Raw genomic sequence first — 13,613 nt, forward strand, 5'->3', positions numbered from 1 at the left:
CATGCGTCAGCGATTGTCCATTGCACAGTCTTTCCTTTTTTTATTACCGGACTTTTAATTTCCTTACTAAAGCTTTTTTACAATTTACATTTTAGTGGTCTAGGTAGTTCGGAGTACATAACCCTTCCCAGCGGGTCCTTTGTAGACGAAGCGTTACTAGAGGCCTTTCTCCGAGCTGGATTTGCAAGTAGCGGCAATAGTAAATACGAAGTTGCTCCATGTCCAACGGGAACGTTTGTCAATGCCTCTTTCAGCGATCCTGATGAGCTTCAGTGCTTGGAATGTCCTGCGGGTAAGTCTGGTGACTGGTTCATCTTATTTGAACGTTCTTAATATGTTTTCAAAGGAGCCGAAAATTGAGGGTGATGAGATATCAACCGATACGTTTAAATTCACATCTGATGATATGAAATTAAAATGAGGTCCATGTTTACAACAATAGGTCTGCAGTTCGTGGAAATAACTAATCATTTTGGAAAAAATGAAAACTGTTTTTTACCGTTACTGGACGAGTAATCTAGAATAATATTTCATCCAACTTAAGAGAAAACCTATAAATTACCTTTTACTAGTAAAAATAACTCGTTACTTTTTAAACCGTAATAGATGTGGCCGAGTCCATCAGTATGTCCGGCAATCTTCTCACTCCTAGTACATTTTGAATTTAACTTTATTTTCGTAATTTCTGTTTTTTTATTTGTTATAATTTGTAGCTGTTTTATTATTTGTTTGCGAATACTTGTTCCTTGTAGCTTATATTGTTGCTTATTCTGCTGTTGATGATAATGATGATTATAATGGGGACGACAATGTAGCAGTAGTTGCTGTTTTTAGATCACATTTTGAATAGAAAGCGTTTCAATAAAGAGGACCCTTGCTTCAATTTGTGGGCATCACACACAAAAACCATTCATGATCATCGCATTAGGAAACATGGATGTTCCATTGTAAACCATAACAATAAGTTGTCCATCACTGTTAAGAGCAATGTTTGTTTTCCTTTTCGAATAAATTACATTTACATTTTTTTACATAGGTGGTTTTTACTCGGACACTAAAGCGTATGTTAACGACAGCTGCCTGAAATGTCCCGATGGAACTTTTGTCCCCCACAACAAAGCGCCTGGAAAAAGGGCACAAGATTGCATTGCTTGTCCACAAGGTAAGCACATAAATAAAGAGCAGATTCTTGATCGTTAACACAAGGTATATTAGTAGGCTTTATGTTTCCAATCTGTAACCCTTACTATAGAAGCAAACAACAAAAACAGAATAATTCCTGGGAGAAAGGGTAATGGAACGAAGGACACTAGGTCACTAGGGTATACCCTATCAAAACCAACGGAGAGGAGGGAGGGAGGCTTTCTGTTATGCGATTGAAAACCTAATGAAATGTTGCTCTGCCAGGCTTAGCTAATTATTAGGATATTTACCATTTCGCTTTATCAAGTTTGTTAACACTCCTCTGACATCGCCGTAACGCGTTTAACATCGCAAATAATTCGTTACATATAGCACTTTGAAAGTGTTTCTCCGATTTCTCGAAAATCGCTTTGTTTCTTTTTATACATTTTAAAAGCCACAGCTTTTTAACCAGGCTGAAATGCAATAATCGGAGAAATCCTTTTGTGGAACAGCTATCTGGGAACATTTCAACACAATTCAGCTAGATCGGTCGACACTGTGCATGACAGCTAGCACATGATTGTCAGAGTGAGATCATTCGACGTTAGAGGATCACGTGCAGGAAGTGATCCATGACAGGAAGTGAACTGGTAGATTCTCTCGCTAGAAGGAGGTCTTAAGCAGGTCTATGGTTATGACATTGCCTTGAATTTATATTGATGTATAAATTAGCCATGAGGATGAAATGAAATAGCGATCCTGGAAATTGCACTCTCAATTAATGTGAAAATAAAGATTGTACCTTGGATCTTAGATTGTGATTTTCAGGAATGTATACTCTTATAGTTGTTTCCCCACATGTTTCTTTAAGGTGGCCTGATACAGTTTTGAGAGGGAAAATCAGTCCAACTTTTAACTCTTGTAGAATCTCCAGAAAAATTTTATCTTTCTCTTTTTACTGTTTGTTACATCCTAAAACCATCAGATGTGACATTTGGAAAATAAAACTGCCAATAAAATGCTAAAATGAACGGCCGAGTGCTTAAGAGGGGATTAGCACTAGTAGCTAAAACGGCGTTTTTCTCAAAATCTACCGGTATGACCCTACCTCAAAATTTCAGAGATTAGACATTAGACAGATTTTTCGCAAAAAAAAATATGTGATATTTTGCCGATTTTAAAAATAGATCAAAATCTGTCTTACAGATTTTTTTTTTTTTGGCTGTGGACGTGGTTCGCCCCTTAAAATTAATTGTGAAAGTTTCATAATAGGTTGTACGGTAGGTTTTCGAGAAAATCTGTATCAAAATCTGGCTTTTACGACCTCCGAAGAGAATCGAATTGCGTGTGCGAGCGCGCGCTAATATGACGTCATGCGTCGCGAGCGATAATGACAGACAGAATTAAAACTCTTCTGTCGGTTGTTTATCTACTTCTTATTGTCGTATTGTTTCCCCTCCCAGATTTAAAGACCCATGTGAAAGTATTTTGAAGTTTTCTCTTGTATACAAATTTGTTCAAGCGCGGTAAAAGAACTGGAACTCTTTTTCTTTTCCGTTTTGTTTAGAGTTCCTAGCGCAATTTTAGCCCGCGCGAGCAATATTGACGTCAGGCAGAAAATCGTAGAAAATCAAAGATCCAGCTAAAGAATCGTAATTGCAGTTTAGAATGGTAGACTTGGTAATGTAGACTTAAGTAATTTAGTTGGATATTTTAATTAGTTAATTGATTTATTTAGACACGGCTGGATGTAAGAGCATGAAACATGAATGGATTCCGTGTATAAATAAAGTTTTACCTACCATAAAGTCATCGAAAAATTAACATCGAGAATCGTTTTCGAGTGAAGTGAAGTGAAGTGAGCGAGTAGCGAGTGGCACTGAATAACGAATATCTCTTTAACTGTGTTGTGCAAAGCTTGATATTTATCATCATTTCTTTCAATAATAAATAATAATAATAATAATAATAATAATAATCGAATGTTTATCCAGGATAGCCCTTCAGTACATGCGTACTGTTATCAACGGGGTCCTGCTAATTAAAAATTAAAAATTACTAAAATTACTAGTTATATATAATATATAATGAAAATTGTGTAAAAAGCGGATCATGCACTAAGTTAAAAACCTTTAAAAACTACAATAAAATATTACAAGTAAAACTCGTCCAACGCTTTCCTAAATAAAAGTCTAGAATTAATGTTTCTTAAATTCAAAGGTAAAGAATTAAAAATCGAGGCACCTATAAAATAAAAACTACGGCGCGCAAAATCAAGTTTGACTTTGGGCAGTTTTGCTGTTTTCCCGTTGTTTCTAGTGTTATGATGTAATCGTTCAAAGTAATGTTTAAACGGAGAACACACAGTTCCATTAAAACAATCAAAAACAAAAGAGCATGCTCTCTTTTGTAAAAAGTTGTTAATTGATAAAATTCGAAGATCACAACTTCGCAGACTGCACTTTGGGGAAATGAACCTACGTGTCGACAAATCTAATCAATCCTAGCGGTATGCAGGATGTTTGCCCCATTTAAACCAAGTTAAATAGACAGTGAGATAGCGCTCACGAGTCTACTGTAGCTCAGTGGTTAAACGTCCGACTGGTGTTTTTATAGTATGTAATTAATTATATAATTTCTAATATATAGTTTCCACTTTTATTGTAGGAACAAATACAAGCATTTTTGCAGGATTCAGAGCCTGCAAATGCTTAGATGGATTTTTTCGGATTCATCTTTTTGAAGGTTGTAAACAGTGTGATCAGCCTGGACTGAAATGCGTAAATGACTATGCTACTCTTGAGTCTGGCTACTGGTGGAAATGGGGAAACAATACACACAAACTATTGTATGAAAAGTACACCATGAATCTCGTGAACATCATTCCTGTTGTAGGAAATTCTTCACGCAATTCTTCGCGTAACGGTTCCCTCATAGAGTACCCTTACGTCCTGCCTAAGACACATAGATGCCCAAGAAAGGAATCGTGCAGGGGAGATCTAGATTCTAAATGTGATGATGGCTATGAAGGTCCATTATGTGAGGTGTGCAGTGCTGGGTACTACAAGCAAATGCAAACATGCAAAACATGTCCAACAAAGACCTGGATGGCCGGCCAGCTGTCAATTGCAGCAGCTGTGATTGCGATTATTGTTGCACTCGTGGTGTGGACAAGCAAAAAGAAATGCAAGAAGAGTACTGGACGCTCTACAGTGGATATGATTCTTGGAAGACTGAAGATCGTAATAGGCTTCTACCAAGTAACGTTTGGTGTCCTGGAAGCATTTGCCTACATAAAGTGGCCAGAATCACTCGCGCTTATTGGGAAATATTCAGAACTGTTACAGCTGAACGTACTCCAGATGGCACCTATTCACTGCATACTACCAGGTTTGAAAGTCGATGCATTTGGAAGCTTGTTTGCCATTCTCGCTTTAAATGCTACCGCCATCACGATGTCTCTCGTTATCTACGGACTGAGAAAGCTCTTTCTGATGCGGAGCAGTTTAGATGAAAGAGATCTAGTGGTGAAAACTTCACAAGCGAAAGAACTAATCTACAGAAACTTGTTTTTTGTTCTTTACGTGACGTACCTGAGTACATGCTCTAAAGCAGCAAGCGTGCTCCCCTTGGCTTGTCGGGAACTTTGTGACGACGAAAACGAAAAAGAATGTCCAAAGTTCCTCAAAGCAGATTACAACATAATATGCCATGGTCCAGAGTACAATCGTTTGGTCATCGTTGCATACTGTGCGGTTTTCTACATACTCCTTCTGCCAGCCGTATCGATGACAGTTCTTTGGAAACAAAGAAAGATGATTGGTGAAAGCGAAGCTGACAACGAAACATCTCACACACAGGAACAAAGCACCGAAGTTTTCAGGGGATTGCGATTCCTATTCGAGAATTATAATTCTCATTCGTGGTATTGGGAGTTTGTCGAGATGGTTCGGAAGGTTGTATTGACATCCGGTTTGATACTTGTGGGAGGAGAAAGCAGGGCCTATGTTGGACTTGCGTGTGTCATGTCAGGTCTCTATGGAATGCTCTTTGCATATGTCCACCCCATATTGGATAAATTCGAGAACAGGTTGATGCTGACATCCCTCGCGGTTACCTTCGTCAACCTCGGCATTGGAACTGTTAGCAAGATTCCCAAAGAAAACATACCCGCCTCAATAGACTCATACGTGGACAGCACCGTGTTTACGGTATTAGTCATCGGAGCTAACTCTTTGGTGATTGGACTTTTGGTGGGTAAGTGTCGCGGTCTGGACATGTTTAAAATTTTAACCTACAAAGGCAAATACCTCTTTTGTGGATCGGGGGGGGGGGGGGTATTTACTCTATGCCAATGTACTGCTGATGGTTTGTAGCCAAATATACCTTGTGGGTAAAAGTTAGAAAATGCATCAATCATCGGTCATTTTCAATGACGGTCATCGGCCCACGGAAGATTCGCTATATGAACAAGCCACTCTCAGAAAGCGGTCCAATTATCTATACGAATACAATTTATCGTTTACACAGGACCCATATGGATAGCAGTTTTTATAAATGAAATGGTCATCCTGTATAAATATGTTTTAATTATTATTATTATTATTATTATTATTATTATTATTATTATTATTATTATTATTATTATTATTATTATTATTATTATTATTATTATCGTGTCCTCATTATTACTTGATTACTAATCCGTAGCTTCTTTTTCTTTGCAGTCCAGTACCTTCTACTAGTTTACCGCCACATAAAAGAGTGGCGCAAAAATCCACAATGGTCCTTCTCGTGTTGTTTGGCCATGCTGCTGCCTCTGAATGAGTTACAGGGCGAATTACGTGGATTGGTTGGCAGGAATGCTCTTAAGCAACAACTCCAAACGGGAAAGACAAACATGCCGTCGATTTCAAGCACTTTAAAAGACACCGGAGCTATGGAATTTAGCCTTGAGGAAATCGACGAAACTAACGTGAAGGAAACCCTGAATGGTGACAAGAAAGCCGGTACCAGAAGTGAGGTGACTAAAATAACAAAACCCAAACCTAGCACGATTTATCCTGAAAGTGACGTAGTCATTGCGGACATTCATGAGCCACCAAACGAAACATACGAGACCTCCTTTTGAGCAGTGTTAAAATGTTGCAAGGTATCACATGGATATCATTGCTTTTAAAGACGCCATAATTCTGTTTGTAAGAGGGGGGCGTAAACCTTTATTATAATCATTTCATCGGGCATTGTGGCGTATTTTGCGGGCTAAAATGGAGAATTCAGCGGGCTAAAATATATTTTCGCCCGCTGCGGTGGACCAATTAGACTAAAAAAAGTTATTAACGATCAGAACTGAAAACCATTCTGTTCGCGCCGTTTTCTTGCTGGCTGGCACAAGCTGGCATATTTTCAAGCTTCGTTTAATTTGAGTCGAGAAGCTTCAAAACTGTTTTTGAGCTTTATAACGACAAAATTTTTGAAGGACTGAACGGGAAAGCAAATTTTCAGTCTTCTCAGCTAGATGAAGAGGAATTACAGAAACTCAAAGAAGAATCCAGGCGGCGAAAAGAATGTAAGTTTGTCTTCGTCGAGCAAGACTCGCTCAGTTGAATTTCAGACATATTCCAAACTGCCAGTTCAGTTAACAGTACAATTAATTTTAACACTTCTAAATGACGACAATTTCTTTGCTGCCGATAGAATTCTGTAATTTCTTTTTCAAGCAAAGATTGTTTTGAGTAATTTTGCGGTTGTCTGCCAAGTTTTGTAAACTTTTAAACCTAGTTTTCAATCTGAAATTAACGCCGACTCGCAAGTCGGCAGTTTTTAAGATATCGCTTACTTTTTTTGGTTCCTTAACTTAATGCCCTCTGAAATGATCATAATAGTAATAGAGTTGATGTTCTTGGGCGTAAATATGTTTTTGGCCCTTCTCAGAGCTCATTCAAAAACGGGTCAAAAACATATTTACGCCCAAGAACATCAACTCTATTGTTATATTATGTTATTTTTCACTTAAAAAGAAGATACTAGTCGAATGATGTTAGCTGATGTAATTTGTAATTAGGAATTTGGTAGCGTTTTCAGACACTAACAAAAAATACGTACTCAGGATTAATAAAGTTATTAATAGTAAGAAATTTGGTAGTGACATTTATAAGTAGCAATTTGGTAGTGTTTTTAGTCTCTTGGCAAGAAAATACTAAGGTATATTAATGAAATTTATAATTAGGAATTTGGTAACGTTTTTTAGTCTCCTATCAAGAAAATGCCAAGGTCTAAGGTCTTAAATCACAAGATTCTCATGTTTTACAAAGTTATAAACAATAAATCATGAACTAAAATTACGGAGCACTAAAAATAATATTTCACTTCATAACAACAGTTATAATAAGGTATTTTGTAGTGGTTATAGCCACCAAACAAAAAATACTAAGGTCGTGATTTTATTTATGATCAAGAATTAAGTAATGTTTTAATCTCTAAACAAGAAGATTGTGAGGTTTTTATTTCATTTATAATCAAGAATTTGGTAGCGTTTTTAGTCTCTAAACAAGGTATACTAAGTTTTTCTTATTCCATTTATAATCAAAGATTTGGTAGTGTTTTAGTCTCTAAACAAGAAAATACAAAGGTCTTATGAAGTCACTTGTGATTAGGAATTTGGTAGTGTTTTTGACTATGGCACATTGTTGTATTTTGCGTCCTCAGATAGTTTTATTGTAGGATAAGTGACGTTCATTCAATTTGCTCGACAGACATGCTTACCCTTGCCCTCTAAACAAGAAGTTTGTGAGGTTTTTTATTTCATGTATAATCAGGAATTTGGTAGTGTTTAGTCTCTAAACAAGATATACAAGAATTTGGTAGTGTTTTCAGTCTTTAAACAAGAAATACTAAAGTTTATTACGTTATTTATAATCAAGAATTTGGTAGTGTTTTTAGTCCAAAACAAGAAAATACAAGGTCTTATGAAGTCACTTGTGATTAGGAATTTGGTAGTGTTTTTGACTGTGGCACATTGTTGTATTTTGTGTCCTCAGATAGTTTTATCAGTGTAGGATAAGTGACGTTCATTCAATTTTTTCGACAGACATGCTTGCCTTGCTGTGAAGCTTAATCAAATTTTAACGGCAAATTATTACAATTTTCTTTGGCGAGTCAAAATACAAATATTGGGAAAGATTTACAAACGCGAGCTTCGCACTGAACCGATTTATTATCCAACCGCTTTCTTGCATCAGAATTGTTTAAACTTTCTCAGTAAAATCGCCTGTGTCGATTTAGATTCTTCCATAGGCGTACGGGCACCTTCGGACCTGGGGGGGCGGAGACCTTATTGCCCGAGAAAAAAAATGTCATGGGTTAAAACCGAATAAAGAGGCATATAAAATGGACGACAAAAACGGCATTTAAATAGTCGTGTACAAACCTTAACTAGCCTGCTTGCTTTGCAAGTCCTTTGATTAATTCCGTGGCGTTACCCGAAGATTTCAATGCACTGTATCCTTTTATTCGGAAATATTTTATTTATTCACCCTAGTTCAGCAAAAATTAAAGTATTTTTGGGAAGCCAATTTACATTGTTTTCCCCCAACATGAAAGTTAAACAAAAGCGCGTGAAACATTCAGGGATGAATGATTAAAACATTTCGTTGAAAGTTTTGAGCTAGTCTTCAGTCAAAAGCATTAACTTCATCGCATTGTAACGGCTTTGTTTCAAGGTCTTACACTGGATTCATCGCGTGTAAACGCTCAAACTATGGAAATTCTGATTGCAACTGAATCAAACTGAGGGGTCATGCAGAATTTGCGAGAAAAATCGAAGATGATTATAGCAATTTGCGAGAGGAAACGAAAGCAGATGAATGATAAATTTGGACTTTTGAACCACAAAGTTCGGTATATTTCCAATACTTTTTCTGTTGGTGTGATTCGTTTTGAACGTTATGTTGAGATTTTTCGGCTTATTTTCTTTTTTCCTCCGGGGTTCTTTCCCGAATTCTAAGCATTTTGCCCGAAAAATTTCGGTACTGGGGGGGCTGCAGCCCCCCTCGCCCCCCCGCCTCGTACGCCTATGGATTCTTCAGATAATTGTTGCAGAAATTTTTTTTTTTTTTTCAGTGCAGGTTCATTTCAGTTTTGTGGAACATTTGCAGGAAACTTTCATTAAATGATTTGTTTAAAAGTAAATTGTGCGTTATTACGCAAACATTGTCTGACGGAGGAAACATGATTTTTATGCTTTACGATTTGGGGCATCTTCTGTAAGAATCTCCAGTTCACGACTAAGAAAGTATAAAGCACCGCCGTGCATCTGGTCAAAACAACGGAAGAGTGTTTCCATTCTAATTGTGCGTTATTACGCAAACATTGTCTGACGGAGGGAACATGATTTTTATGCTTTACAATTTGGGGCATCTTCTGTAAGAATCTCCAGTTCACGACTAAGAAAGTATAAAGCACCGCCGTGCATCTGGTCAAAACAACGGAAGAGTGTTTCCATTCTACAAAAAAAAGTCCGGTTTAAATTTGATAGTTTACAATGCCGAATAAAACCGATGTTCTCAAAGTTTAAAAAGGCGTCTCCCGTAAACACTCGTTCGATTACACAAACCAATCGGAATACACTGCTTTTAGCAAAGGCAATGTGTGATCTTCCTGGTTCTAATTGAAAATTCCTCGAAAGACAGAATACGAAGAGAGCTTTTGGAATACGAGCTGGTAACCACTGGGTATCCAGCCAACCAAAAAGGTAATCTTGGCTGAGTATAACGTGCAAAATAAATATTTGCATCGCGCGTAATTTGTACGTCATGGAACGGTGTTGGATAATAAATTTTCTTGAACAGCGGAGAGCCACCTTACTATTAATATCACAGCACTTCTGATTAACCAAGCATGTTTGTCGTCGGAAAGGCTTTTAATTATGAGCAAGGTTTTATGTTATAGGGTAGAACATTACGTGTTGTTTAGAAAACACTGTAAAGTGGGTCATGTTTTGCTGGAGAAGGAAACATAAGCCTTTAATAAAGCCTTCCTTTTGACCTTTACTGGTGTCTCTGCTTCTCTCTTTATAACTCCCACTGACAGATTGGTCACATTCATTTTTGTCTCGAAGTATGTTTCATTTCTTTTTCAGGACCAAATTCTCCATTTTCATTACTTTTTACTGTGCGTGATAAGTTAATAGCAAGTCATTTTGTACTTGACACGGGGCCTTTCACACACAAATCTTGCGGCGAACCCCCAAAAAGTAGTATTACGTAGGAGATTTCACTATCACCTGGGTTGCACTCGTTTTTTTTTTTTCGAGAAGATGAAAAGCGGACGAAAGCTTGGTACGCCAGACGGAGCAAAAAGTAATTCAGATTGGCGATGGGAGAAGGACACTTGCTGTTGTTGTTGTTGTTGTTGTTGTTGTTGTTTCTGCCGTCTGAAACACAAAATATCTAGTAATTCCCCCTCTCCCCACTTCCAATGTTGTAACATTGTAAAGGGGGTAGGGGGATCTCTATTTCCCAGCATTGGTGACGAATTGTCGCGTTTTAAATGGTGTCCCAAGTACTTTTCTTTGAGATTGTGATTTTCATAAAGACGCGATAAAAATTAGCGATTCCCACGTGTATTTATTTTTTAGTCAGTCGCTATAGTACGTTTCAACCAATGACGTTCTCAATCAGTGTAGTTTACCACAAGTTTCAAGATCCTCGGGGAGGGGGATACTCAAACATGATTTGTTTTAATACGGGGAGGCTCAGTCCCGAGGTCGAAACCCCTTACTCTTTCATATACCATTTTTGACAGAAAAGGTAAGCCTTCCGTATACCTTCGATAGAAAATGGTACCCCTTTCAGATACCTAAAGAGAGGATACGGCATTTCTTTTCTTAATTTTTCACTTTCGCCTACAGTTTCGCTTACAGCTTTGTGTCCCCTTTTATAAAATTCCAGCCAAAAGATACCTCCCCGGAGCCCCCCAGTATAGTCCAATTTAAGAAGAGCCCCGTCCCGACCGGGTTCTTAAAGAGAATGTAACTCTAGTTGCAGAAAAAAGTAACCAATTAGATTAACGGAACAGAGCACCGGAATTAGCAGAGTAAACAATCCGCTGAGGAATGGCTAACAGAAAATGTCTGAATGTTTTGCAAATTGATGTAAAATGGGATTTAAACGAAATGCTTTTTGGTTCAGTGTATCAGGAACGGATGTGAAGCTTGATTTATTCCATTTCTGCCCAAGGAATCCCCTCCCCCTCTCTAAAAAAAAATCTCAAACTCAAAAGTCCTTCCAAAAATAAGTGCTCCTACATATAAGGCTTATATTACCTTGAAGCTTTTGAAAGGAGGTAGCTTTTCCGATTTAAAGCTCTTACTATAGGTCTAGCTTGTTTTACATTATAATAAAAATACATGTAATAATAACTTTATTTAGTTGTCGTATGTGAATAACCGAGGGAGTTCCCACTACTAATAGGGGGCACCTGAACTAGCTAGAAAAAAAATATTAAGCCATAAATTATATACAGAAATATTACATTAAAATACGAAAATCCTAACCCTAACCCCTGAAGTAAGCTTACATACAATTAGCTATTGCACATGTGACATCCCCATTGTCTATTAGTAACAAGGCCCTATCTGACGGCGTTATTATAGAGAATGCTCAGTGACCTGTCATGTTTGTTTAACGACTGTAGGACTTGTTTTGGGTTTCATTTCGTTATGTTTAGAAAGTTTTGTCATGTGGTATCACAAATGTTCCAGACACAGTATCCTAACTCAGAAACAAAAGATTTTTTAAAAGAAAAATTTCCTTCCGAAAATACCCCTCCCCCCCCCCCCCACATCATAACCCCCGTATATAAGCCCTCCACAAATAAGTCCACCTGAAAGTGATGTGGAGCAAGTACAAGCCCAGGGATTGCTTTTGAAATTTTGCAGTACTTTAGCAACAAGAAAAGTTAGTTGGAAGTAACAACTCAGCACAAATTATATTGCAAAAGAAAGTCAAGTTTATATTAAATAAACAAAAACGTAATTTTTCATTGCTCTTTCTTGAACAAAATATAGGAAATTAAAAGAAATACAATAAAGTTTGCATGATTACAGTCTCATGCTCCAGTTTCGTCTTTTTCAGAGTGTTCCAATGACGGTTGCTTCGATCGATCTGCCTAGCCAAAAAAGAAGATCGTATATTAATAATGTAGACTATATAGCTCAGATGTCTTCTATCGCACAAACACTCTTGGTCATGGTGCGGGTTTAGCAAATTACTCACAATCAAGAGAATGATCCTTCTAGGAATTTTTTTTTTAACTTATCGCTTTGTGAGCAACCTCATACGATTGAGTTGTCAATGCCACTTCGCCATTGCAAAATTATGATTTTTCCTCCCTTGTGAAAACGTTTTGTTTCCCATTTTAATAAAATGTCGACGTCTACCGCGTTTTTACCGCCAAATTAAAGCGATATTGGATCACACTCTGCTTTAACCGTTTGGTGAATTCCATACAAGTCGACGCACTTGTAACAGAAAAAATTTCCCGGAGACCAGCCTCGTAACCCTGACTTTTCTTTCAAGTTCACTCGATTTGTTTAGCGCTTGTTCACGCCACTCAAAAGAACTTCATTACCAGGTTAAAATGTTTAGCCTAATAAGCACTTCGGTTAGCCTAATTTGCACTCTTGTTAGCCTGATTAACAACCCTGTTATAGCGGCCTTCACACGACAAACTAAAGTTGGCAAACTCAAGTTGGTGTGTGTGAACGGCACAACAACAGTTGGCAAACAAGTTGGCAAACTGTTGGTGAGAAAAAAAGAGACAAGTTCCATTTTGTCACCAACAGTTGGCCAACTTGTTTGCCATTGTTGCGTAGTTCACACACACATCAACTCGAGTTTTCTAACACGAATTGGCCAATAGTTTGTCGTGTGAAGGCCGCTTAATTAGCCTGTTAACCGTTAGCATTCATTTGTAGGGGTAACACATATTTTTTTTTCTTTTGAGCGTGTAAAGGACCGCTAACCACTCGATTTAGCACCAAATGGTAGCACCGCAACCCGTTCCCAGTACTTTGCCTTCGCTCACGAAAGCAGGAGAACGTACCATAAAACGCAGTCCATAAAGTCCCTCTACGATTTTAAACACTTATTTTAATTATATAATAAAATTGAACGCTAAAAAATTAGAACGACGTTTCGACCCTTCGACGGTCATTTTCAAGTGAGGTGTTAGAATAAAATTACATGCGTAAATATAGTAAAAGCGCTAAAATATGTACATACAAACAATAGACAATAAGAATAAAAAGGCTAAAAATGGCTAAAAAATAACTTTGTGCGAATGGCATGCATAGTTGTAAAAGATATAATTAAAAACGTAAAGCAAGCGAATAAGACGACGAGAATAAGAACATTAAAATACCTAAAAATGTCTAAACAAATAATTTCGCGCGGAGCGAGTCACTCTGTTTGTTAAGTTTCGGTTTC

General features: G+C 37.5%; 2 protein-coding genes across 2 annotated transcripts in view; both read left to right on the forward strand.

Annotated features, from left to right (window-relative positions):
- LOC144656252 (uncharacterized) overlaps positions 1 to 10,175 on the forward strand; it is a 20,552-nt gene extending 10,377 nt beyond the window's left edge. The window contains exons 4-7 of the mRNA XM_078516488.1: positions 11 to 292; positions 1,037 to 1,162; positions 3,793 to 5,382; positions 5,853 to 10,175. Coding sequence (XP_078372614.1) covers positions 11 to 292; positions 1,037 to 1,162; positions 3,793 to 5,382; positions 5,853 to 6,256 — 2,402 coding nt within the window. The 3' untranslated portion in view covers positions 6,257 to 10,175. The remainder of the gene's footprint in view (positions 1 to 10; positions 293 to 1,036; positions 1,163 to 3,792; positions 5,383 to 5,852) is intronic.
- The window catches only part of LOC144656582 (uncharacterized), a 432,902-nt gene that overhangs the window by 43,410 nt on the left and 375,879 nt on the right, over positions 1 to 13,613 (forward strand). The window lies entirely within an intron of this gene.

The sequence above is a fragment of the Oculina patagonica genome, chromosome 6 (genome assembly GCF_052425735.1).
Source record: "Oculina patagonica isolate OP01 chromosome 6, crgOcupat, whole genome shotgun sequence".
Lineage (NCBI taxonomy): Eukaryota > Metazoa > Cnidaria > Anthozoa > Scleractinia > Oculinidae > Oculina > Oculina patagonica.